The sequence below is a fragment of the Marmota monax genome, unplaced genomic scaffold, assembly GCF_021218885.2.
Source record: "Marmota monax isolate L192 unplaced genomic scaffold, Marmota_monax_Labrador192_F-V1.1 WCK01_AAM20220418_F8-fsc00090, whole genome shotgun sequence".
Classification (NCBI taxonomy): domain Eukaryota; kingdom Metazoa; phylum Chordata; class Mammalia; order Rodentia; family Sciuridae; genus Marmota; species Marmota monax.
In genome coordinates, this window is record NW_026695219.1 from 755,292 (window position 1) to 781,185 (window position 25,894).

General features: G+C 36.1%; 1 protein-coding gene across 9 annotated transcripts in view; it reads left to right on the forward strand.

Moving 5' to 3' along the window:
• The window catches only part of Bend7 (BEN domain containing 7), a 103,915-nt gene that overhangs the window by 26,697 nt on the left and 51,324 nt on the right, over positions 1-25,894 (forward strand). For 7 of the 9 annotated variants that reach the window (XM_046432443.2, XM_046432442.2, XM_046432445.2 and 4 more), the window contains 4 exons: positions 5-307; positions 3,831-3,953; positions 7,422-7,690; positions 18,916-19,141. In XM_046432443.2, coding sequence (XP_046288399.1) covers positions 5-307; positions 3,831-3,953; positions 7,422-7,690; positions 18,916-19,141 — 921 coding nt within the window. The remainder of the gene's footprint in view (positions 1-4; positions 308-3,830; positions 3,954-7,421; positions 7,691-18,915; positions 19,142-25,894) is intronic. The other 2 variants (XM_046432449.2, XM_046432450.2) reach the window with 2 other exon arrangements.

A 25,894-nucleotide genomic window follows, 5' to 3' on the forward strand; every position in this document is an offset into this window, starting at 1 on the left:
TTAGGAGATGAAAGCATGGAAATTAAAAAACAAATTACAGGGATGAGAAGATTACTGAATGACAGCACTGGGAGGATATATCAGCGTGTTGGCAAAGAAGGAGAAAAACTAAAAGAAGAGCCCCAGGATTTGGATTTAGTCTGGCCTCAGCATTTGAACTCTTCTGCTGTGGCCCCACAGCGCCTCCATTCTTCTTCACGTGGTGTGTGGAATGAGCTATCACCCCAAAGTGGGCAGTTCTCAGGGCAGTATGGCACCCGTTCTAGAACCTTCCAGAGTCAGCCCCACACCACTGCAAACTCCAACGGTATGATTGCCATCAATCATTCAGAGTGCACTTGTGGGGTTTATCCTGGCTTATTTTATCTCTAAATATTCAGTCTGTTTTCTGAGATCAGTTTATTAAACCCCACCTTAGTCACCCACCTTCACTGATTTATTTTAAAAGACAGGGAAGATATAAAGAAAAAAGTGTATTAAAAAAACTCAGAACTGAGAAGACAGAGGTGCTGTGTTAGACATGAAGATTCCCTAGTAGTAGTTTCAGCGCTTTAAGAAGTTAAAGTGGGGCTGGAGTTGTAGCTCAGTTGTAGAGTGCTCACCTCGTAGTGGAAGGCACTGGGTTCGATCCTTAGCACCACATAAAAATAAAGGTATTGTGTCCATCTACAACTAAAAAAAAAAAAAAGAAAGAAAAAGTGGTCATCTGTTGACAAACAGATGTTATTGCTACAAAAGCTCTACTTTATCACTAGAAGAAACTTCCTGGTCATCTGTTGTATTATTAACGTAGCCTCTTGCTTCTTTCTTCATGTTGCTTTATTGTGAGAAATGATGAGAGGGAGACTGAGAACTTTTAGCCTCTTGTGTGACTTCCCCGTTAACTCTACTCCAGTGCTGAATCATAGGACCTATATTTTATAAAACTTGCTTCATTAGCATTGAAAAGTATTCCTTTAAAGTAAAATTTCCTTAAAGTCCCTGATTGTTAAGGAAAAAACAACAATTTTTTAAGCTTAAAGAAAAAATTGATGCTTTTCTTGTTCATATAAATTTTTCCATCCAGTGACATTGGATGTTATTTGTTTATAAATTTTATATAGATATATAGTTTTTTACAAAGATAAAAGGTACTTTCTATTTCCTTGAAAAATTAAGCATTTTCTTCTATAATTTTCATTCTGTGATGTTCATCAAGAAAAAGAGTACTGTTTTGAATTTTTTTTTTAACACAATTCTCAATACCCAGTTCAGGGACATGGAGATACTGACAAGGCAATGAGGGACCCCAGAGATGCATGGTGTCTTTTCTCCCTCTTATTATTACATAAGCCAATGTCAGGTTCACATGTGGGTGTGAGGTAGGTGGCTCATTAAAGACTCCTCCATGCAAATAAAAAGTCAGTTCTCTTTAAAATTAGAAAATGATGTATAATAAACCAAGAAGGGGTGGTTTTGTCCTCTTCCACTGAAGAAGATAGTCCTTAGAATGGTGCCTAGGAATATTCTGTAAAGCCCTCCCAACTAACTACTGCTGTAGAAGAGACAATAAGAGAAATAAAATGTCCTTTGTTATATATGAAGTTGGTGAGCCTTACATAGGTAACTTTGAGGCAACAAGAGTTCTACTTTCTAATACACAACACGAATGGGGGATTTGTTTTGGGAACTGTTATTACTGTTAATAAAATTTACAAATATAAATTTTTCCATGTAAGCTTGAAAATAGATTTTTTTGTGCTTATTGCTTTAATACTTTCAGTAATAATGCTTTATACATTTGACCCTTGAATAACATGGGTGTGAACTGTGCAGGTTCACTTATAGGAGGACTTTTTTTTTGAGATTTGCAACAATATGAGAAAATTTTCAGATAAACTTTTTAGCCTGCAGATAGCAAAATAATTCAGAAAAGGTAGATATATAATGAATACATAAAATAAATGTAGGGAATAGTCTATTTCATAACTTGCTACCATAAAATAAACATACATGTATTATAAAAAAATTAAAATTTATCAAAACTGATGCACATGAACACTGAGCATGACACTACACATCTTCATTTACAGTTGAAAGAAATGTAAACAAATGTAAAGATGCAATATTAAATCATAATTGCATAAAATTAACTGTAATACATACTGTACTATTGGCATAATTTTGTAGCAGCCTCTTGTTGCTACTGTGGAGAGTCAAAAATTAGAGGGAGCCAGGCATGATGGCACGTGCCTATAATCCCAGCAGCACAGGAGGCTGAGGCAGGAGGATTCAGAGTTCAAAGCCAGCCTCAGCAAAGGCAAGGCACTAAGCAACTCAATGAGACCCTGTCTCTAAATAAAACACAAAATAGGGCTGGGGAATGTGGCTCAGTGGTTGAGTGCCCCTGAATTCAATCCCCAGTACCAAAAAAAAAAAAGTTTGAGGGAAATGTTATAACTGAATTTTCAACTGTAGGGTAGTCAGTTCCCCTAAACTCTGCTGCATTGCTCAAGAATCACCTGCATGTATCTGTGACTACTTTGGTATTTCATTGGAATTATTTGTAATTTTAAAGTTGTAACATGTCAGTTTGCTACAATTTTGAGCTACTTCAAACGTTATCTTCCAGCATTTCGTGGTTTTGCTACAGTGAACTTTTTAATATCCACAAATAATGCATATTATATGATTTGAATTACATCTAATGTATAATAAAACATACTTTTGGAACAAAATCTTAGAACTTACCTCATCCACCTTTCAGAAAACTTGATAGTAGCCATTTTTAAACTTTTTCTTTTGTGGGGGTGAACACTGATCTTGGAGGGTACGCAAGTCAGAGTTCTTTGCTAAGTGTGCCATTTTAGTCCAAAGTCAACAGGGAGCCTATATTTGTTTATATATAAAGCAAACAAAATAAGAAAAGTATTCATTTAAAGTAAAATTTCTTAATAAGACAAATATTATATTAAGTTTAAACAGTGAAAAAGAGACTGGGCCATGTATGTATAAAATATAAAATACACTCTACTCTCATGTATATCTATAAAGAACAAATAAAATAAAATAATATAAGAGACTAAGGTGTTGCTCAGTGGTAGAGTGCTTTCCAAGCAGGCATAAGACCCTGAGTTCAATTTGCAGCGCACGTGCACCCACACGCACATGTACACACACAGAACAAGAGAGTAGTATAGTGTACAGACTGTCAGAAATGGAAATGGGTAAAAATGTCCTATCCTACCCTGCTTGCCCACCTTCCCCACCCCCAGCATACCCAAGCAGTGAGTATTCTACAATTTTTTATGTATTCACAGCTCTTTATTTTTTAAATGACATGCTTACTATTAAAACTATTTTTAATAGTTTCACTCAATATGAACTTTGATATTATACACAGCTACCAGTTGTTTTTTAAGGCTATTCTCAGAGCTAGTTTTTGGGGGGTTTTGTTTTTTGTTATTTGAGTTTTTTTGTTGTTGTTGTTGGTTTGTTGTTTTTGTTTTTGGTGCAAAGTAGCCTGAGTGTGTTTATAGTGACTTTTAGGGTATTGTTATCTGAGACTAACTGGTCTGACAGTAGGGAGGCCTGCTGTGGCAGCACATTGTGTGCATGTGTTCATGCAGGCCCTGCCACCTGGGACACAGCACGCATCTCATAATACAGAACCCTCCGTAATTAGATAATTCAGACCCAAAATTTAGGTTGTGAAAATTATTGGGTATATTTCCTCACGCACAGTTTCAAAATAATTGCACATGTTTCAAAGTCCTGTCAAGATCCTTTCTCTTTATAATTTTTGTTTGTTTGTTTGTTGGGAGTATGCTATTCTTTTCTTTCATGCTTAGGAGAACTTCCAATGGTGAATTCGTCAGTTGGATCAAACTGCTGTACTTGTAACTGCCAGTCAACGTTGCAGGCCATTCTCCAAGAACTCAAGACCATGAGGAAATTAATGCAAATTCAAGCAGGTACAAAGATCAGGCCTCTGAACGTGTCCATTCATTGTTAATGCACATCTGACATCTTCAGTTGGGATGTTCATTGCTCTTTTGTTACAGAATCCTTCCCACCTTCTGTCTTTTCAAGTGTCCATTTTTTCTGCTTTTTTTCTACAGTTCTATTTTTTTTTTCTTAGCAAATCAAACAAAATTTTTATTGCCCCTAATACTACTCACATGCTTATGTACATTTACTCCATATACTTCATCCTACAATCTCCTGGTACTTGACAAATGTCAGTTAATTAAATTCTGGAACATGCTACGTGAAAGAGCCCTTTAGGAAGTACAGTCTTCACTATTGTAGCTGTTCAAGGATGTGAGCCGTTGAGAAGTGTTGAGCCGCAGGCTCTGCTTGTGACTTTTCTCTCTCACCTGCAGGATGTAGAAGCTCAGAGACACCTCACATCTGTCCCCTTCATTTTTGACTCCTTTTGTTTATTCTCACCGCCTTTGGACAAGGTGAAGAACAGAAGAACAGCAGATATGTAATTGGGACTTGGATACCCAGTTTCTCCTATCTAGCTATATGACTTGTGAGCTTCCCATTTTTCATCTATAAATGGAGTATTAATTTCTAACTCACAGGGTCATTTTCATATCAGGAGATAGCAAATGAAATGAACTTCATAAAGCATGATGCAAACATGGGTTTCTCATTAGTGCTTTAAAAAAAAAAATACCATGCAGCATTTCATAGAAGTCTGGAAGTCAAGGTCTTCATTTAGTGGATTATTTTCAAATCACCATAACAAAGAAAACCAGATTTTTTTGGTCATACGTACAAAAAATAACAAACTATTTTTTCAAGTCTTCCCTTTTGTTAGGGGAAACTACTGCTTGATGAAAGTTTTAATAAAGCAGAAAAATAGCACAGACCCATTATGATTAGTGTCCTACCCTTTTATCACAGTGGTGTTTGGGAGCATTATGGCTCAGAAACTGCTCTTGGTGTCACTGAGAGAATTCTAGAAAAACCCTAATACTCATTGATGTGGTTTAGATATAAAAAGCTTAATACTTAGACATATTGGCCACCTAAAATACACTAGAGTAAAGCGAGCTAAAGACTTTGTGAAAGCATCTTATTAATGCTGAATTTGGTCTTATCCCAAGGCAAAAATAAGCATTTTGCTTAGGTCAGTAAGCATTTGACTCACCTTGTTCCACAACAATAATCTGCGTTCTTATGAACCTGGCAAAGGTTAACATCTTCTAAAGTAGGGCTTCAGAAAGAAAGGCTACTTTATTATTACTGAGATTCTTTTCTCAAAGGAAGAATCTGTTAGCACTTAAGAAAATATATATATGAAATTGTAATGATTTATTTTGTTACTTAAGCTCCTTACTACTGAAATGGCAAACTACAAATTGCAGCCATTTAAATCCTTGACTGAAGCCTTTCTAGAATCTATTAAGTAAATGCCACTTTGTCACCATGTTTTCTTTTCTGAACCTTTGCAGATTAGGAAGGTAAACAATTCCAAAGCTGTTGATAGTTCAGAGGATAAACTGAATAAATTACACTCCTTTAATTTTCTTAAACTTAAAAATTTGTGTTGTATGGGTAGACTTACTTAAGGTTTGTTGGCTGTAAGAATTAGATTTAAATTATATTTTGAAAGTTTCACGAACCTTTATTTTAGTGAACAGACAAGGAATAAGATCAAGTTAAGATCCAGATGCCAGAAGTGTGGGCTCTGTCTAGATTTGCAAAAGGAGAAGGAAAACTCATATCGTCCTCTGTGTTCTGCAAAGCAAAAACATTTTCTCTTTTAATTTGAAATAGTGGGGCTTAGGGTTGTGGCATAGATGAGATTGAGCATCACTTTGGGGGTCTATTTGACAGGCCAAAGCTAGCCTGGAGTAAACACACAGATAGAATAAAGAGAAGTCTTCAACTCTGGCTGCATGTTAGAATCACTGGAGGAGCTTTAAAACATTAACATGGGCTTGGGCTGGGGCTCAGTGGTAGCACACTTGCCTGGCATGTGTGAGGCAGTGGGTTCAGTTCTCAGCAACGCATATAAATAAATAAAGGTCTACCAACAATTTAAAAAAATATACACATATATACATATATGTGAATTTTATATATATATATATATCTCACATTAACATGCCTGGGACCTACTCCAGACTGGGCTGTTGTTCATTTAGTCTGTGGTGTTTTTTGGACTGAGTTTTTTTTTGTTGTTGTTGTTGTTATTATTTTCAATCTTTGTTTTTGCTTTTTTTAAACTTCACAGTAATTCTAATATGCAGCTGAGGCAGAGAACCAGTAAGACTAAATACTACACAAATGGTTAAACTACTTTTTTAAGTATTTGTTTCCAATACTTATAACTTGCCTTCTAGTCTGAAGATGAAAACATCAGAATCAAGTGTAAATATTCTTTATTTTCAGACTGATAGGAAAGAAGTAAGAGGACGTGACCCATGTCTATGTGCATATGAACACAGTTTTTATTTTGCTTTCATTAATAGGTTTATTTCTGCAAAAAAGCAGGCATAATCTGTGGTCATATTTAATAAACCATATTAATACATGAGGATTTAATGCAAATTCAGGCCATTTTTTCTATTTCACTTTCCATCAGAGTATTTTTAAATAGCTAACAGTCACTACTTTTCAGAATGCACCTGTGAAAACTACCTTGGCTTTAGTCCTTATATAGTGCTTTTCATCTTTGGAACTCAAATTGTTTCTGGATTTTACTAATCTGCCTGACTTATATAGAACTATATTATTCCTCTTTTCAACTATGCAAAACTGAGGTGTAGAGAGGTGACCTAGGCTAATACCATGGAACATGGTGCCATGGAGATAGGTGATATGCTCAGAATATTTAATGAGGAAGGAGTTCCCCGGCCTGCTCAAGTGACCAACAGGCTTTTTCCACGGGCTTATTACTGTTCCCTGTTACTGAATACTTCCCTTTATCAGTCTTGCCCAAATGATGATCATTGCTCCAGCTTGTCAGTCTGGACACCTGTAGATTGTTGGCAACTAATCAGCCTAATTCCAAATGACAGTCAGCATGTTCCTGAAGTGGGCTTACTAGAAAGCATGGATATCTATACCTGAATTTAAGTTCCAAAGTTCTTATTTATTTTTAAGTGTCAGATGATTTATGAAGACTGCAGGTTTTCTCAGAGCCCTTAATCCTTTTCTTTGTTGAAGCCATCAGTACCAGTATGTTGCAATGGTCCTCTTTTGGAACTGGGTTTTGTTTTGGGTGTTTTTCTGCCTACAGGGCTCTAAAGTGTGCCCAGCCTATATTTGGTAACCTCGAGGTCCAGAGTAAGGCTTATTTGGGTGTGTATCATCTTTAAAAGAACCTCACTATCGGTTTGTAAATCACAGAGATAGATGGGGGTAAGTTTTCCTCAGGTAGACACCAGTGCCTGTACCGTATTTGTGTTTATTGTTCACAGTTGGAACTCAAAACAGACAACAACCCCCAATTTCCCTTATATGCTCCCAGCGAACTGCTGTCTCACGCAAGAGAAATAAAAAGAAAAAAGTGCCCCCAAAGACGGTTGAACCTGTTACTGTGAAACAGAAGCCCAGTGTGTTAGAAATTGAGAAGAAGCCAGCAGCAGGGGCCTTGGAGCCCTCTGGTCCCCAAGCCTCAGAGCTCACCTCCACCAAGGACAGCCACGTCCTGGGATTCGGCATTGTTCTTGAATCACCTTCCTCAGATGTAAGTTGATGTTTTCTGGCTGCTGACTGTAACGGATATATCTTCCAGAGATTCTATAGTATGAATATGCTTTCTCCTTAACTAGTTCTGCCTAAGACAATTAGAGAAACTTGGAGAATACATGTGAGAAAGAGAAAAAGAGGACCAGTAGTAATTTTTCTGCCTAGAATTTTCTTTTTTGAAAAATTCATGCTGTATTTATTTAAACATGTTTCCATTCTTTATCTCTGAAAGAAGAAGGGTGATGGTGTAAATAATCTGCTCACTAATTTCTTTAACATTTTTAATTTTGAAGTGGCAGTTTTCAATTTCCTCAGTGTAGAAAACTAAAAGAACATAATTAAATCCTTTGTAGATGGGCATAAATGAACAGAAGCATACAGATAAGGTCATACCTTTCTGGAAACACAAACTAATAATAAAAAAGAAGCAGTAGTGCTAATTCTATTTTATAGATGCAAGCTACACTGCTAATTAGGTGGCAGTGCCATGTCATTTACTCGGTATAATGATAGGTTAACGTTCTGCAAAGGTTTGCTATTTTAATATCATAGCTTGAATGTTGTTGCAGTTCAGGATGTTGGATTATATCTGAGATAGCCATCTGACTTGTTGTTTTATATTCATAGACTGTAAAACGAATTTCTATCATAATGTGCTGTATTTGCCATTGCATACTCTATTTATAATATCTTTATCTAAGTACACTTATGTTGTGAACCCCAACTTGTTGGCAGAGTTCTTAAAATAAACATGAGTGAGTGATCTGTTATTATCAGATCTCGTAGGAATCAGATCCTGCTGAGAACTCCCCCAGGTCTATATAGGACTGGAGTTTGGCCCTACCTTTTAAACTTTAAATAAGAAACAAATTGCTATTTTTTTAAGTACTCTCTTTTAAACTGAAGGATTGCTAGCCTATATCCACACTGGGTCTTTAATAAAGGAAGACAACCAAAATAATCATTTTGTAACCTTTTTTTTTTGGTACTGGGGATTGAACTCAGGGGTACTCAACCACTGAGCCCACATCATCAGCCCTTTTTATATTTTATTATAGGGTCTCACTGAGTTTTGAACTCATGATCCTCCAGCCTCAGCCTCCTGAGTGGCTGGGATTATAAGGCTTGCGCAACCACACCTTGCTCATCTGATGACCCTTTTTAAATATTTATTTATTTATTTTAGTTGCAGTTGGACACAATGCCTTTATTTATTTATTTATATGTGGTGCTGAGGATCAAATCTAGGGCCTTGCACGTGCTAGGCGAGTGCTCTACCGGTACTGAGCCACAACCCCAGCCCTCATCTGATGACTTTTTAGAATAGAAAATCATTTATCCAATCCTTGGTGTTGAGGTATTTTTTAAAAATGTATAAGCAGGGGCTGTGGTTATAGCTCAGTGTTAGCATACTTGCCAAGCATTTGTGAGGCATTGGGTTCAATCCTCAGCACCACATAAAAACAAATAAGTAAAATAAAGGTATTGTGTCCATCTATAACTAAAAAAATTCTTATTAAAAATCTCTAAAAAATAATTTTTAAATAAAATTTTTAAAAATAAGCATATGCTACAGATGTTAGGAAATTCTTCTAAACATTTAATTTTTAAAAATCACTAATGATGATTCTACCCTGGATCAGTCTGCTCATTTTATTAGATCATATTTTTACTGCAACTAAAGGCCTGGTTCAAATCCCAGGTAAATCATGAATTTGGAAACAGAGGTAAATTATTCTACAAAGTACATTTAATCCTAATCATTATTCATTATACTTTCATTTTTCCTTAAATTTTCTAATTTCCTTAAATTTTTAATCCTAAGCATTATTCATTATACTTTCATTTTTCCTTAAATTTTCTAATGTTAGTATTAAGAACAACCCATGTAGGAGATGATGTACATCTAATACTAATGACTGAAATTTCTCCTTTCATTATTTTTAAGCTCCAAATATACTTTAGAGATAAATTAAAGAAGATCTGATAAAGGCTTTGTGTACATTCATGAAATAGAATTTTTATTATCTTTACCAATATCAGTTTTATGGTTTCACTTACATATTATATAAAAATAATTTACCTCGTATTCATGATTATTTTTGTTAACAGGAGCTATTAAGTTTGATTAAGCACATTCAGAATTATCCATGAAAACTCAGGTGTTGATTATCTCTTTAAAGTAACTTGCTTCTAAAGAAAAGCAGATTATCTGTATGCATATTGCCTTTACATTATTCAGCTGATGCACCATTTGATTCACCTCTTCAACAGAAACCAAACTTTATCTAGTGGGCCTGGCAGTGAGTCCCAGCATTGGATGTGTATGTACTGTCCAGAGATAGTGCTCCTGGGCATTCATGAGGCTAGCCTGGGGTGGGACATTGACTCCCCAAAACGAAGGGACCATCAATACCAAGGCACCCAAATTTAGGTGCCTTTCTAGTCTTCTATTATTTCTTAGCTGTGAAGCTTTTAAAAATTGTTAGAAGAGGAAATAGTACCTATCATCTACAAGAATTGTGTATTTTAAGATGAACTCTCAGAAGTATGCAGGATTGGGAGATCAGGTCCAGAGTCATAGGATGGGCAAGTGGTTCAGTGTTGATAGAACAGCTGTCTGACTGGCTCTAGTAAAAGCAGGATGAGGCCAGAGACTGAAAGCCATGATGCCATGCTGAGGCCTTCAGCCTTCATCTTGTGGGCCCTAGGGAGCCAGTGCAAGTTTCCAATAGAGGAATATCCTGCCTGTGTTTTAGAAGAGTAACCAGAACAGTGTTGTGGATGGCAGAAAGGCAGAGAGAGGGAATACTAGCATCAAGGGGAGCAGGGGATGATCACAGTTGTCAACCAGGGAAGAGGCTGTGATGGTCTGGCAAGAGCAGGGACCCTGAAAGAAAGCAAAACATGAGCTCAGGAGGAGGGACTTTCACTGGAGTGAAAACCCTAGATTTTTACCTTGAAAAACTGGGTTGGTTACTCATTGGTACTGCCAACTTTAACTGAGAGAGAGAAATAAGAGCAGAAGCTAGCTTTCTGTTCTGGAAAGCAAAGAGAGTTAGTTAAGTGTCCTCAAAATGTTTCTAGACACAAAGTGCACAGAAGAAAGATTAGTTCTAGGAACAATGGAAAAATGAACATCACACCTATGCTTTGTTGCTTTCTTTAATGTATATGTGTGTGTGTGTGTGTGTGTGTGTGTGTGTGTGTGTGTGTATATATATATAAAATGTTTTTAGTTATCGATGGAACTTATTTTATTCATTTATTTATATGCAGTGCTGATAATTGAACCCAGGGCCTCACACATGTGAAGTAAGCACTCTACCACTGAGCCACAACCCCAGCCCCTTTATTACTTTCTTTATAAAAAAAATTTACTGTGAATTTTTAAAAATTCAGCATATTAAGTTACCTTTTTAACACTGGTAAAAAGGTAACTGCTACACAAATACAAATGCACATAGCCATGGCACAAACACCAATGTGAGGGCCACATGGAGCTGTAGATGATGGCAGGAGGCTCAGGTCTTCTGCCTGGTAGCAATTGTTCCAATTCAAATGCAGAAAAACACTAAGCTCTAATCAGAACTACCTAAAATGTCAATACCTTGGTGTTTTGAGCATTAAATAAGCCATAGAATATAGGAAAATCCTGGGGCTGGGGTTGTGGCTCAGTGGTAGAGCGCTTGCCTAGCATGCATGAGGTACCAGGTTCGATCCTCAGCACCACATAAAAATAAATAAATAAAATAAAGACATTGTGTCCATCTACAACTAAAAAAATATTTTTTAAAAAAAGGAATATGGGAAAATCATTGCAGTGCCTGGCACATAAAATGTACTCGATAAATGTTATTTTCTTAATCTGTAGATGAAAACATAACCGCATTTGTATTAAAGATAAAATACACTTATTAAACATTGGGTCTATACTTGGCTTTAATTAGAACCTTGGCTTTAATTAGAACTCCTCAATTTAACCACCATTTGCTTGTTCTTAATACCTCTACCCACCCTCCCACCTTTAGGGTTCTAATCTGATCTGAACACTCCTCCTTTATAGAACTTTTCTGTATTCTTTTGTAATTATTTACATGATTTTCTATCCTTCTACCCCAGCCACTCAAGAATAGAAACTAGATAATATGAATAGTCATAATATTCATGTCCCATCCTATGTTAAATAAACGATGTCATTTATCCCTACTCTTAAGAGATGTTCTTACTGTCCTCCTCACAGAACCTATACAAATTCATACCCAGAAGACATAGTGCTGGTTCCCAAGCCAAGTCTGTCATCTTGTCTTGTCCCTGCATGAAAGACATTTTTTTCTAAGCACATTTTAGCACAGTTTTTGTAGATTATGTGCACTCAGGAACTGTTTGTGAGGTGATCATTACATGAAAGAGAACCACCATGCTACACTGTGGCTGTTTATTTTGTTTACTTGGAAGTTTATTGGGGAGAAGTGAGTGGTTAAGGCTATGAGTCAGGCTGCTGGCTTAGATTCTCAGCTCTGCAACCCTGAGCAAGGGAATCTGCCCCTTCCCTCAGATTTCTCCCTGTAAATCAAGAATAATTATAATAATGCTCATCTCGTAGGGTTGGCCTGTTGGAAGAAGTAAATGAAGCCATCTGTATAAAGCACTTAGAACAGTGCCTGGCATATTTGAAGCTCTCCATAAGTTTTGGTTTTTCTTTTATACCCTTAACAGTCCTATCTAAGTAGCTTTACAGGAACAAATGTAAGTATTTTTAATTAAACTTACCTGTATGTATGAATAAACAGATGCATGTGAACAAATCGTGTTTTAAAAAGGAAATAGCCAGAAGTATTTCTCTTTTAGAGCAGGATTATTTGAACCTTTTTAAATTAGCACATTAAATACAATGCAAACCTAAATTACAAAGAATCAATTCAAATTTCACACTTAAATACAATATTTAACTCTTTATTTTTCTCATGAGCATACAACCCATGGCAGTTGTTCCTTTCTTAGTGACTGTTTTTTAATGTATATTGATTTGGTTTTTCAGGTCAGATATACCTGGTGTATGTTAGCTTTATTGTTTTTCTTTATAAATTATTTTTTTATTTGTTCTTTTTAGTTATACATGATTTATTGTTTTTTTAGTATGGCTTCTTTTTTTTTGACTTTGGTGAGAGACTTAGATCAACTTTAAAAAATATTTTCATAATAATTTTTAGTAATAGAAAATGTCAGGCTAGGGATGTACCTTAGTGGCATAGCATTTACCTAGCATGCGCAGGTCCCTGGGTTCAATCCCCAGCAACACACACACACACACACACACACACACAATAAATAAATAAATAAATAATGTTTATCTGTTTGTTGTAATTACTGTATTTTCCAGTAACCCTACATCACAGAAACTTAAAAGTTATCAGAATATAAATCTATGAATATTCATTAAAGATGTTTTTGTTAATAATCATTTGTATCATTCTTCTTAAAATAAATAATTTAAAATGCATTTGTGTTTTCCATATAAGTAGCTGCTGGATTCAGAATCTGTTTTTAAGTATCTTCTTAGCCTAACAAGACAAAATGATCTGCTAGGATATAGTAGGGTAAATCAAGCCGCAATTTTTCATTTATTTATTGATACATTGAAACCAAGGCAATATATGTGGAGAGTGCAGTATTTGGGCACAATCTGCTTGGGTTCAAATTCTTGCTTCATTATGTGAAATGATGGGTGATCTTAAACAAGTTACTTAACTTTTAGAACCTTAGTTTTTGTATCTGCAAATTGGGAATAATAGTGGTAGTTGCTTCATGGGGTAAGAATTAGATTAGGAAATCCGTGAAATGTGTGTTAAAGTAGGGCCTGGAATATAGTAAGTAGCAAATAAATGTTAATCATATCACAATTTTCTAGGTCACACTGAAATGAATGAAAAGTCTTTATCCTTGAAAGGAGCACATGGAGAGAATTTCACAAATAGTAGTTACAGTATCATAGGATGAAGCTCTAATACAGGCAGCCAGAAAGTTTCCTGGGAACTAGGAAGAGCAGGACCTCCCTGCCTGGAGGGTCAAGGACAGACTCTTAGAGTGGACATCTTCTTGGAGGAGCAGTTTTAGCAGAGTTCGGAAGAAACCAGATCATAGCGATATAACTTTATGTGTTATCCATTTGGCTCAAATATCTTAACATAAGTCAAGCCCTAGTCTTCAGAGTCATTAATTTATTACCTGAGAAGGAAAAAGCTAAACACATCTCTGAAAGACTTTGGCAACTTTCATTATGCAAGTGCATGAAGAAACTTTCAAGAGACCAAATTGTATTGTCTCTTGCAAAATTCAATTCTTACATCCACCACAATTTTATGAAAGAAAAGAATTAGTTTTTTAATGATTTCCATAATTTTTATCTTATTCAACATTAAGTATATGCTAGTATATAGTACAGGTTATGCTTACTGTTTCAAGGACTTTCTTTCAGCCAAGCATTCTTTACTTAATATAGAGCATCCACCTTACAAAGTTGGTCTTGATATGGTATATCCAGCAAGCTTCTGCTCCATCCATGAAGGGTTCTCAGCCTAGCACAGCCTCAGGCCATACCTATTTTGAGTTATATTCACTGGGCCAACCAGAGCAGGCCTGCCTTTGAGTCTCATTGGCCATGTTCTTGGCTAGCATTTAATAAATGGTAACAGAAAGTCTACCTGGATCAGGCCTGATTTATTAGAAACAATTTTAGGTTTTCTCAAATAGAAACAGATCACATTTATGAGCAAAATAAAATCAATTACGAATTTTTGTGTGTTTTTAAATTATTCTTTTCATTAGCTGAAGCTCATTTTCCTAGGAACATAGATAAATAAATAGTAAGTGAGCATCATTGTATGATGATAAACAAAAAGACTAAATTCACATCCTTTAAACATTCTTATCAATCCTCTTATCCATCTTGCAGTATAAAATCAGTCTTATTCATCAGTCTCTGCCTCTTCCTCTATAGTTTTCTTTCAGGTTTCAGTCCTGAGCCAGTCTGAGACTTAACTAGCCAGCCAGCTTTGCCTTCCTAATCCTGACACCCCATGGTCTCATGCAGACAACTTCATGTATGTCCTGTAAGTGTGGGTATTGAAAGCTGTATGTATAATTTATTAATTTGCAATTGAAAATCTAGGTCTAATGCCTAGCATGAATGTTTATTCATTTCTTTTTACTCTTCTAACTAATGACTATATGTAACTTTATATGAACTTTACTATAATTTTGAATTAGTAATATAAAATAGCCTAGTCAAGCACAAGAGCACGCAATATAATCCCAGCTATTCAGAGTCTAAGGCAGGAGGATCACAAAGTCAAGACCACCCTGTCCCCAAATAAAAAAATTTTAAAATAAAAAGGCTAGGGATGTATCTTAGTGGTAGAATATTTCTTGGTTCAATCCCCAGTGCCATAACAAAACAAAATAGTATATAGGGGAAATTTCTCCCTGTGTGATTAATTTGTATGGTATCCTTAAAATTGTCTTGTTTTTCTTTAGATTACATAGGGCAGTCACATGATATGCTCATAGGAACTTGAGGGGCATGGATCTCTCACCCAAACTACTTCTTAACCCCAATTACTTGTAAGCAAAGGGAGACCACAACTGAAATGTAAGAAGCAAAATAGTGGGCAGGCCTGGAGCCAAGGATATTTTGAAGAGCCATCAGGACAATATGCAGTTTTTTCCTCCATCTTCTCTAAAAGTAAACTGTGATACCACTGGATAAGGAAAAGGCAGTATCTATACATTATTGTGCTTATGCTTAGGCACCCCAATAATCAAAGCATACTCAAAAATCCAGACTTATAGTGAGAACTCAGAGATTCAACCCCTTAAAATGATGACTGTGTTGTAAATTGTACCCCATAATTGGGATGTTATCATTTAAAGATCATATTACCACAACAATCAGTAGAATCTACAGAGTATCAAATAGTGAATCTGTCAAGGGAAGTTTAGTTTTTAAAATGATACTCATTTGGAATAGTGTTCATTTATGTCATAACTATCTTTAGTAATCAGAGAAACCTCATTTAAACTACCACCAGTAAACAAAAAGAAAAGATGTAGTTATTCAATTAAAGGGTTTTAATCTGTTTTTAACTATGTATGTGAAGCTGTGGATCATGTTTCAAAAAAATAAAGCCATCCCCCACCCCCAGCTTTATTTTAGAAATCGGTGCTTTGTGGCACCTGACAGACATGTTTAGTGCTCAGTAACTGCCTGCCAAGAACTCTGAACAGGAGGCAGGCCAGGAAGAGCAGGAGGGGTAGAGCTTAGCCACCTTTGCCCTTGCTGCTGCAGGCTGCTGTGCAGCTAATCAGACTATTTACACCTCTGTAAGGTGCTTGCAGGTGGATGAGTTCATGTCCCTTGATCTGGAAAGAACAGTTGAAAATAACAATATCAGTCTGGCAATAGAAACTGGAACAGAAAGCAGTGACAGCTTCTGCCCTGAATGGTACCTTAGAAATCACAGTGCAGTTATGATGCTGTAGGAAGACTTGGCCCCACAAAAACCTCCAGATATTTAGTTTTAAGAGGCGAAACAGATGCACAAATAACAACTATACCAAATCTTAGCTTCAAGACCCTGTTAAAATGCTGTCCCATCTCTTTCTTAACCCCTGAGCCCCTTTTCCATTGCTCCCCCAAGCAGCCAAGTCCTGCCTGATGCTAGCAGCGACAGTACTTGCTCTGTATCTCTCTTACAGTATTCCTCACTTTCTACTTTGCATGATAGGTACCTATGCATTAGTCTGCACTATAGTGCCAGCTTGAAATTCCTCCCGCAGAGGGTGCTCAGTGTGCAGGTATTGAGTCAGGCATTACAGTCTTCTCCAAGCAATCTTCTGCTGGAGGGAGCACATGAACCCTTCTAAGAAGACATGGGTGGTGTATACCCAGCTATCGCATGACAGACTTGCAAGCCCACTTCCTTTATACAGGGACAAGAGAGCTCTGAATCAGCACTAGTCATTTTGAATGAATTCTTACATAGCGCTTTGTTTATTCTGACAAATAGCTATTGGACGCTGGGTGCTTGGCACGATGAATACAAAAGAGTGCTCATCCTGATGAGAACACAAACTCCCTATTAAATAAGGTGCCATGAACATATTTCATAGAAAATTCTATCAATGTATGAAGAGGGGAGTGGCTAGTTCTGCCTGGCAGCTCAGTTGGGTCAGTGTTTCTAAACTCAGAGTCCAAGTCCAACAGGACGAATCAAAGGGGAAGTTCTGGGAGTCTCAGCAATCAGGTGGCTAAATTTTAAGCACCTGATTAGTGGTATGAGACTAAACTGAGGTTTATAGGAATGAAACAAGGTGGAGTCCTTCCTGTTACTTTCTTGCAATTTAAGAGCTTCTGTAATACCTCAGACCTTCAAATAGCTGTGAGACTAGGATATTTTTAATGGTTTCCATATGATCTAGGAGCACTTAGCAAAAATCTGAGATCAGTTCATTTAGAATCAAAGTTCACAGGATATGAAAAATTCTGCTGATGTCTAAACTTCACCTTAGCTTATGTTGGGAAATTCAGTCCTAATATTTCCACATTGAATCATTTAACAGATATTTCTTGAGTGCCTCATTTGTGCCATCCTTATTCTAGGAGTTAGTATTCAGTCTCCAGCTCCCATCAAGCTCCTCCACAGACCTTTGACCAGCAAGCAGCAAGATGCAAAAGGCAGGGGGAAACCCTGACAGCATTGTTTTTACAATGACATTTGCCAAGCATTTAGAAACCAAACATTGAATGGCAAACAAAGCAGAGGAATGAGATGACTTTCTGGGTAATCCAGTCAAAAATTCCATGTTAGGGAGACAGAGCCCAGATGCCTTCTTAAGTCATCCGAATAGTCTAGGCTGAGCTCTGAGCATCCATTATTTTGTAGTGTGCTAGGCATTTTGAAAACAGTATGACAAACAAAAATAATAATTCATATTTTCCAGGACAGAAACTAATCTAAAATCCTCACATTTTTAATGTGATTTAGAAAAATTTAAAGTCATGTTAGTTTTACAAAGCAACAAGTAAAAGATCTTAAGAATGAGCTTTGAAAGTATATACAACTGAATATATTATTTTTTAATAAAAATTACCAGTTGCATTTCTTCATTTTAAAATTATCATTTTAAAGCTGTCATGTTATAACCAACAATGAATGACTTAGTAGTTTAGATTATGACTAATGAATTTATTGAGTGTGTACTCTATGCCAGACCTTAGAAATACAAAGTACAGTGTAATAAATACATTAATATGCTATGTCAGATGCCCAGTGGTAACATAGCTACCTCCATGACAGGAAGAAGATAGAAAAGGCTTTGGAAAGGAAATAGTATATGCTAGTCGCAAGATGAAAAGACAGGTTTTAAACATCCGTGGTGTGCTGATAGAGAATGTAGTATGTGTCTGGTTTGTATTATTGTATGATATACTCCAAGCTGAAAGGCACCTCAAGGGTCTTCTGATCCTGTATCCCTGTCTTATGGCTGGTGCATTGGTTTTTCAGGGTCTTCTGGGATATAACTTCAGCTTTTCCTCCTGAAAGTAGGGGTGGGGAGTGGATTGAAATGGCCTGGAAATCTGCTCATTATTTTTATTTGTATATCAGATTACATAAAATTCTCATTGGGTTAAAAAAAAAATAGTTCCACAGCTAACACCCTGACATAGTAGAAAGAGGACAGGCCCTGTGGAGTAGTCCCACATTTGTAACCTCAGGTGAAAGAAATTAAATTATTTAATGTATAAGACAGTAATGCACCGAGCACATCTGAATTGTGTTTAAGTCATTTTTATCATGATCTTTTGGGGCCTTAGTTCCTTTGTTTACAAAATTAATGAGGGTGTTTCATATAGAAGGCTTGACCCTTAGTTCTAGAATTAACATGATTTTGTGATTATCTCTTAATGATGTGTAAGAACAGGAATACTTTCTCAGTATACTTCTCTCTATTGCTTTTGATGAGATAGTACTAGAATCTTGTTTTGTGAACTGTAACTGGTGATTGGTTTTAGAAAGTACACATTCTGGCACACTAAGCTGAGGCTGTGTCATACACATGATATGGACAGCTATGAGCTACGATGGTTTTTGTTGCACTTTATGCCCAAAGTCAAATGCTTCAAATTTTGCGTTTAATGAAATATTTCTCTTCTTTTGGTAGCCAGAAGTGCAACTTGCTGAAGGCTTTGATGTGTTTATGCCTAAGTCTCAGCTGGACTCTATACTGTCAAACTACACTCGCTCAGGAAGCCTTCTGTTTAGAAAACTGGTGTGTGCATTTTTTGATGACAAGACTTTGGCTAACTCCTTACCCAATGGGAAGAGGAAAAGAGGACTCAATGACAACCGGAAAGGACTAGACCAAAATATTGTGGGTGCAATAAAAGGTTGGTCTACATCATTTCATTTTTTGGATTCTTTGTTGTGTTTTGCCTTCATTCCATAAAAATGTAGCTGAAATTATAATAAACTAAGTAGAAGCTAATTTAATTTGCCCTTGCACCTTACCCACTGGCATGGCTCTTGGGTATGCACCTTACAACTCCCAACCCCAGATACCACTAGAAAAATATGGTATTTTAAGGTGATGTTAATTTGTTAAAATAATATTTTAAGAGCCAATTTGATCTGCTGCAGAACCAAAAAGTGCTTGTTTTAATTTGACTTTTAAAATGGAAGTATTTTTGTTTTCAGTAAATTTCTAAGGACTCCATCAATACATGATTTAAACTTAAGTTTTTAGGTATAAATAAGAATAAAGCTACCTATCACGTGTTAAAGTAAGACATTTCTCTCCAAAGTTCAGAAGCTACATTACCAGGCCATTGCATCTAAAGACATTTTAAATCTAAGTAAAGCCACACACTGTTCCTCTCCACACATTCCTAGCCAAATCTGCTCCCTCTTGTTTTATGACAGAAAGTCATGCCACCTATATGGAGAGACCGCCCTGGGTCTCCCCGCTGTACCTCCTTGGAGTATATGTATTCCATGGTGTTTCAACAGCCATGTGGGTTCATGGACGTGTCTCCATCTCTGTCTAGTTCCACATCCTAGACCTAGTTCTTCACTGTAACAGTGTCCTTATTCAGGACTCTGATAACATAACTTTAGGAAATAGAAGTATTTAAATGTTGTTAACAAAAAGGATGTATACAGCTGTGCACATATCAAGTTTGAGGTCAGCCTTAGCAACTTAGTGAGACACTTAGCAACTCAGTGAGACCCTGTCTCTAAATAAAAATAAAAAAGGGCTAGGGATGTGACTCAGTGGTTAAGCACCCCTGAGTTCATTCCCCAGTAATAAATAAATAAATAAATAAACAAACAAACAAATAAAATGGAAACAAAGTGTCAAATTTAAACACAACTACCATGAAAATGAAATTTTGAATAAGTCCTTAATTAAAAGTAGAATAGCTGATGAGGATATTCTTAACTGACTTAGTTCTGCATTGTCAGGGCTTGTGAGTGGGACTGACTCAGAGAGCCTTCCCTGTCCTCTCCTCTTGCCCATTAGTTTGCAAAATGAGTAATTGAATTTAATAGTACTTAAAGGATACTTGGAAACTCACAATTAACTTTACAAAATAATTCGAATTTTAAATGGAGTTAGCAAGTACCAGACACCCTTTGTTCATGGCCAGAAGGACATAAGCCTTCATTAACAGGAAATTTCTCATGCTCCCTCAGAATTTTTTCATTTAAAGTGGCAGCTGAGTTGTATTAAATAAGAAAAGCTACAGAGATATCACAATCTTGGCCATTTATGAAAAGAATGATTCAGCTCGAAGTGACACTAAAAACAAGATTACAGAATTTGAAAAACGGTCAATGATGTAACTAGGACTTGCTGAAATGAAGAAGGATCCATTTCCATTTAAACAGGCTGGACTTTCTCAGAACATGAAGGTCAAGGCTGCTGATACTTCTCTGAAATGCAGTCAGGAATTGTTTTAGTTGTCTCTTCCTTTCTTTCTTTCTTTCTTTCTTTCTTTTCAGGGCAGTATTTTAGCATTATGAAAGTATTTGAAATTAGGAACTATGACCCTATTCCATTTTAATGATGTAGAAAAGCTACCTTCATAATAGATGGTAATGAAATAGATCATTACAAGTAGACTAATAGAGAGGTTTATTCCACCATTCCAGACTGGACATTATACAAGAGTTTGAAAAAGTGAATTATAAACAAATAGAGATTGTGCCTTAATTTTTTCACAGCCCTACTCCTGCTAGAAATACAAACAGCAGTGAAGCCTCTACTCCTAATACCTAATAAAGCCAATTATTCAAATCAAAGAGCTCAAAATTTCCATATGCTTCTTTTATTGTTGAGTTAAATCTATCATTAAAATTCTATTAGGAAAATATAATAACTTGAAAACAGACAGAAATCTATCCCTAAATAGCCAATAGTCTTAATCAACAAATATTTTATGTTCATTTGTTCCCTTGTTGTGTTTATTCATAGACATATTTTCATTTTTTCCCCTGACTACACAAATAATTTATGCTTATAAAATACCAGACCTAAAAAAATATAGAAAACTTAAAGACCTCCATAATCTCATACTTCAGAGGTTACCCTGGACTTTCTTATTGTCCTTATTCAGAATATGAATGTGATATCAGGGTCGTCTGCCTTATGACAGAGACCCTCCATGAAGAACTCAGTTGTCATGAATCTATTACCTGGCAATTTCATAGGCTAGGGGCATCAGCTCAGATCACAGAAGCATAACTGGAGAGTGATGCCACAACCAGACAGACTTGGTCACAGGCTAGCACCATTCTTGGGGCCAATTTGTGTGTGTGTGTGTGTTCCCCTGCCCCTGTGAAGAAGTTATACTAAGTGTCTGCTCTCACTATGTTTCTAGGTATTCATGTGTCTTTGCACATAGTGAATTAGTATACTTTTTGTCTTGCTAACCTGCCTGTTAGTTTATTTCAGACTCAACTGAATCCTCATGGGGTGGAGGGAAGTCTTTCCCTCCCTTACACACTTCACAAGAACTGGTTTTCCATAAATACATGTTGGGTGAACAAGTAAGCATAGGGTTTTATTTTTCATCTTGATATAATGAGTGTGATGCAAATGTCTATCCTCATGTCTTCTCATAATCAATTTGAAACAAAAAAATCAAAACATTGTTGTAAATTTCTACTAGTTAAATTGCCAATGAAAGTAAAACAAGTAGAAACCAAGATTGAGTATAAATTTGAATACAATTATCTTAATTCCCTAATACATTTTCCTTTGTTATATTTTCTCTAACTGCAGGTTTATTAACCCACATATGACAATGTAAAGTGATTTTTGGAAGTAGCCATTAATTATAGGTCTTATAGAATAACTATACTCAGTTTAACAGTAAAGATATAAAAAGAAATTCATCTTCCTGATCCAAATCTTTTGGATCTGACTAATTTGGAAAAGAGATAAAATGGTTCTTCTACATAATAGTGCCAAGGCTATCTACTGCACACTTGGAAAACATTTTGTAAATATAAAGTATTCTTTCTTACTCCACCTTTTATGAGATAGTACCCCAGTAGTATATTTATTTGACAAGTCCACTTACCTAGGAACAGAAGACTGGTTAATTTTATAAAATCTCACATGTAAAAATAACAAATGGTACTTGATTTTGTTTCAAACAAGGATGATTAGATTGGTTAAAACAATAGTGGGGGAAAAAGATGAATGAAAATCTATAAAATGCTTATAAATAGGAAGAGAAATGCACTGAAAATAAAAGTTTAAATAAAACTTTTTGTAGTAGTAACATTCACCATGACAGTATCTTGAAACTAAACTATAAGATTATTTGTAGATTATTTTTTTCATATAATCTCATCTTTTAATCTTTTGTAGTTACTAAAACTCAGTGGTAATTCATTAAAAATTTATTTGTAATTATGACTCAAGGTCTTACTGATGAAAGGATACTTAATGAGAAGCACTCACCTGAACATCTGAACTCAGCTTTGGGAAGAAGTAACTTATGGTCTTGTTAAGTGAAGTCAAGTTTAACAATAAGTAAACTTGGTATCACGGATTTGATTCAGAATTTTTTGCCAGATCACAGAGTGGAGGTTAGTCCCCAGTGTGCTCCCCTTGCATCATGTGGTATCTGCTGAAGCAGCGATTGGTCCACCATCTGGCTTTCACCATGACATACCTCAGTAGACTTGCAGTTTGACGTAGAGTTACTTAAATGTGACATAATCATTGACTCCCCAAATACTCTTAAAAAATATAGTTTCAATAAAGACATTTTTAGAACCCATTATGATTTTTTAATTCAGCATCATAATGACTAGTTAAGAAAGTATTATTGCTGTCGAACTGGACTGGAGTCTTGAGTCCTCTTGCATTCAAAGGAAATTACATATGTGCGTAAGCAAAAGAACTGATTAATGGTCATTAGTTTACTTGACACAAATTGCTACTCTGTTAAGAGGTCAGCACTGATGGTCTGCCTGGATAGCCACAAGGGATCAGAACTTCTCTGGGAGGGAACACTTCTTGACTGGTGATTACTCCAAAAATTCAAACTGGAGTGCCTAACTACATTCAATGTCACCCTCTCACAGGCTCTACAGAAATGACCACCAAAGCCTCTCATTTTATTTAAACAACTCTAGACACACATAGGGTCACTTTTTGTCATTTTATAATACCTCTACTTTTCATCATTATTGTATATCATCATTCATTCTCTTGGGATTTATAAAAAAAGTAAACAGGCATTTTCTATTTAATCTCACATAGGTTTGAATTAATTGAGGTGGAGTTCATATCTGATTTATTATGTATTGATTGATAGTAATTTCTCTGTATTCTCAGAACTCCCTTTAAGCACAAGGCTAAAATATCAATTTCAATTTGAATATCCCTTCAATGTTGATGATTTTATTCCTGTTTGCAGGAGAAGACATTTAGTCTGAGAGAAATTTAAGTAAATTCATTTAACTTAAACAGCTTGTGATAGAATCAGGATTTAACCCCAGTTCTATCTGACTCCAAAGCCATTTTTCAGCAGATTTCATTTATAAAAGGAGTATTTGAAAAATAAAGGCATCCTGTCTTTAAATTTCTACCTTAAAATCTAGCATTTTTTTTTATTCTTTATAAATTCCAGTAGGAAGGTGGCCATACTAATGTTTAAAATACCCAGTCAGTTATTGTTTGTGCAAAGAATATTCAAAGTGAATTTTTGGTTAAAATATAGCTATACCTCAATTTATTTCACCAGCTTCAAGAGTAGGTCTTTTCATGAGACTCAGTCCCTTGATGCTAGAGAGGAAAATAAAAATTTGAGTTGAACTCAAAGTTTCTTCCTAAAGAAGAAGGGGGAAAAAAACTTCTAAGACTCTTCCAATGCAGAGAACTTCAAGAAAGAAGCTTGGAAGCAAATACTACATAGAGCTTATCTTCCAAAGTTGTATATAAATTAAGTTCTTATTTAGATGTTTGGCAATTGGAACCAATTGATGAATGCTTTGCTTCAAGAATCCTTTTGAGGGCTGGAGTTGTAGCTCTGTAGTAGAGCACCTACCTTGCATGTATGAGGCACTGGGTTCAATCCTCAGCACCACATAAAAATAAATAAATAAAGATATTGTGTCCATCTACAACTGAAAAAATATTTTTTAAAAAAGAATCCTTTTGAAAGATAGTCATATGTCAGTTTATCTGTTCATATGTTTTTGTTTTTGTTTTGGTACTGGGGATTGAACTCAGAGGCACTTAACCACTGAGCCACATTCCCAGCCCTATTTTGTATTTTATTTAGAGACAGGGTCTCACTGAGTTGCCTAGCATCTCGCTTTTGCTGAAGCTGGCTTTGAACTCGAAATCCTCCTGTCTCAGCCTCCCGAGCCACTGGGATTATAGGCATGTGCCACCATGCCCGGCTCTGTTCGTATTTTTAAATATTGGATCTGCCTAAAACAGAAGATAACTATATAACACCTATAAAATTACATCACACAGTTTGTCTGAGCTATTTTTGTAACTATCACCTAATTATTGTTGTTTGTATTTTTCCACTTTTTATGGAGGGTCAGCAACATTTAAATAAGTCATGTTGAGTCTCAGCTATTCTGTATGTATAGCCCTATATTTTCAGTGCCTTTCATATTGGTTCTCATATTTTATTGTGCATCATAAATACCTGGAGTGTTAATTAAAATTTTAGATTTTTGGGTCTCATTCTCAGAAATTGATTTAGTAGGTATAGGATATTCCCAGAAATCTGAATTTTGAACAGTCAACCACAGGTGATTCTGATGCAGTTTTTCAGATCCCCCAACCACCCTAGAGAGACTCCTCCCAACTCTGATTCTAACACTTGTGATGAATGTCCACAGTGTGCCACAGCCTACTTGTGAGGCTTGGTATCCTTCAGTTGTTCTTTAAGAGCACCAGTTTCCTGAAGGCTACTCTGCTCCACTTCTATAACAAATGAGAACATCGCATTGTCTCAGTGGCCTTCATTCTTTGAACTCTGGGATTTAAGGCAATTTTCTCTTTCGCATTACCCAAGAAACTGGTTTCAGATCTGCAGGCAGTGCCTCACTAGTTCTGGACTGCCTGCTTCACCAAGGTGGAAGAGGGGCCTTTCCTGACTTCTGGCTAACTTAAGGGTCACAAAATAAATGCTATTTAGTGTTCCACAGACCTTGACATTACAGTCTTGAAAATGTAGTCTCCATTCTTAACCATATCTTGGCCAAAGTCTCCTTGATTGGTAAATCCAGAACATTTGTTCAACTAACTTCTGCTATGCAGAAGACATGGTCTCTGCAGCTTTTCACATTCTGGATAAGTCATGAGAACATCCAAATCTTTGCAGTGAGTTCATTGACCTTGTTAACCTAGAAATCATCAGTAGTCATGAAGTTTCTGTTGAAAGCACAAACTTTCATTGCCCACACGCTGTGAGCTGGGAACTGGTGACATAAAGATGTGTAAGGTATGGCCCCTGATCTTAAGGAATGTGCAAGCTAGTAGAGCTACAGGTATGCCAACAGTGACCCATAACACAGAACCCTGCCCCAGGACACAACAAAATAAATGTCAGATGCCTGCTATCTAACAGGTAGGAAGCACAGAGGATGTAAATCTCACT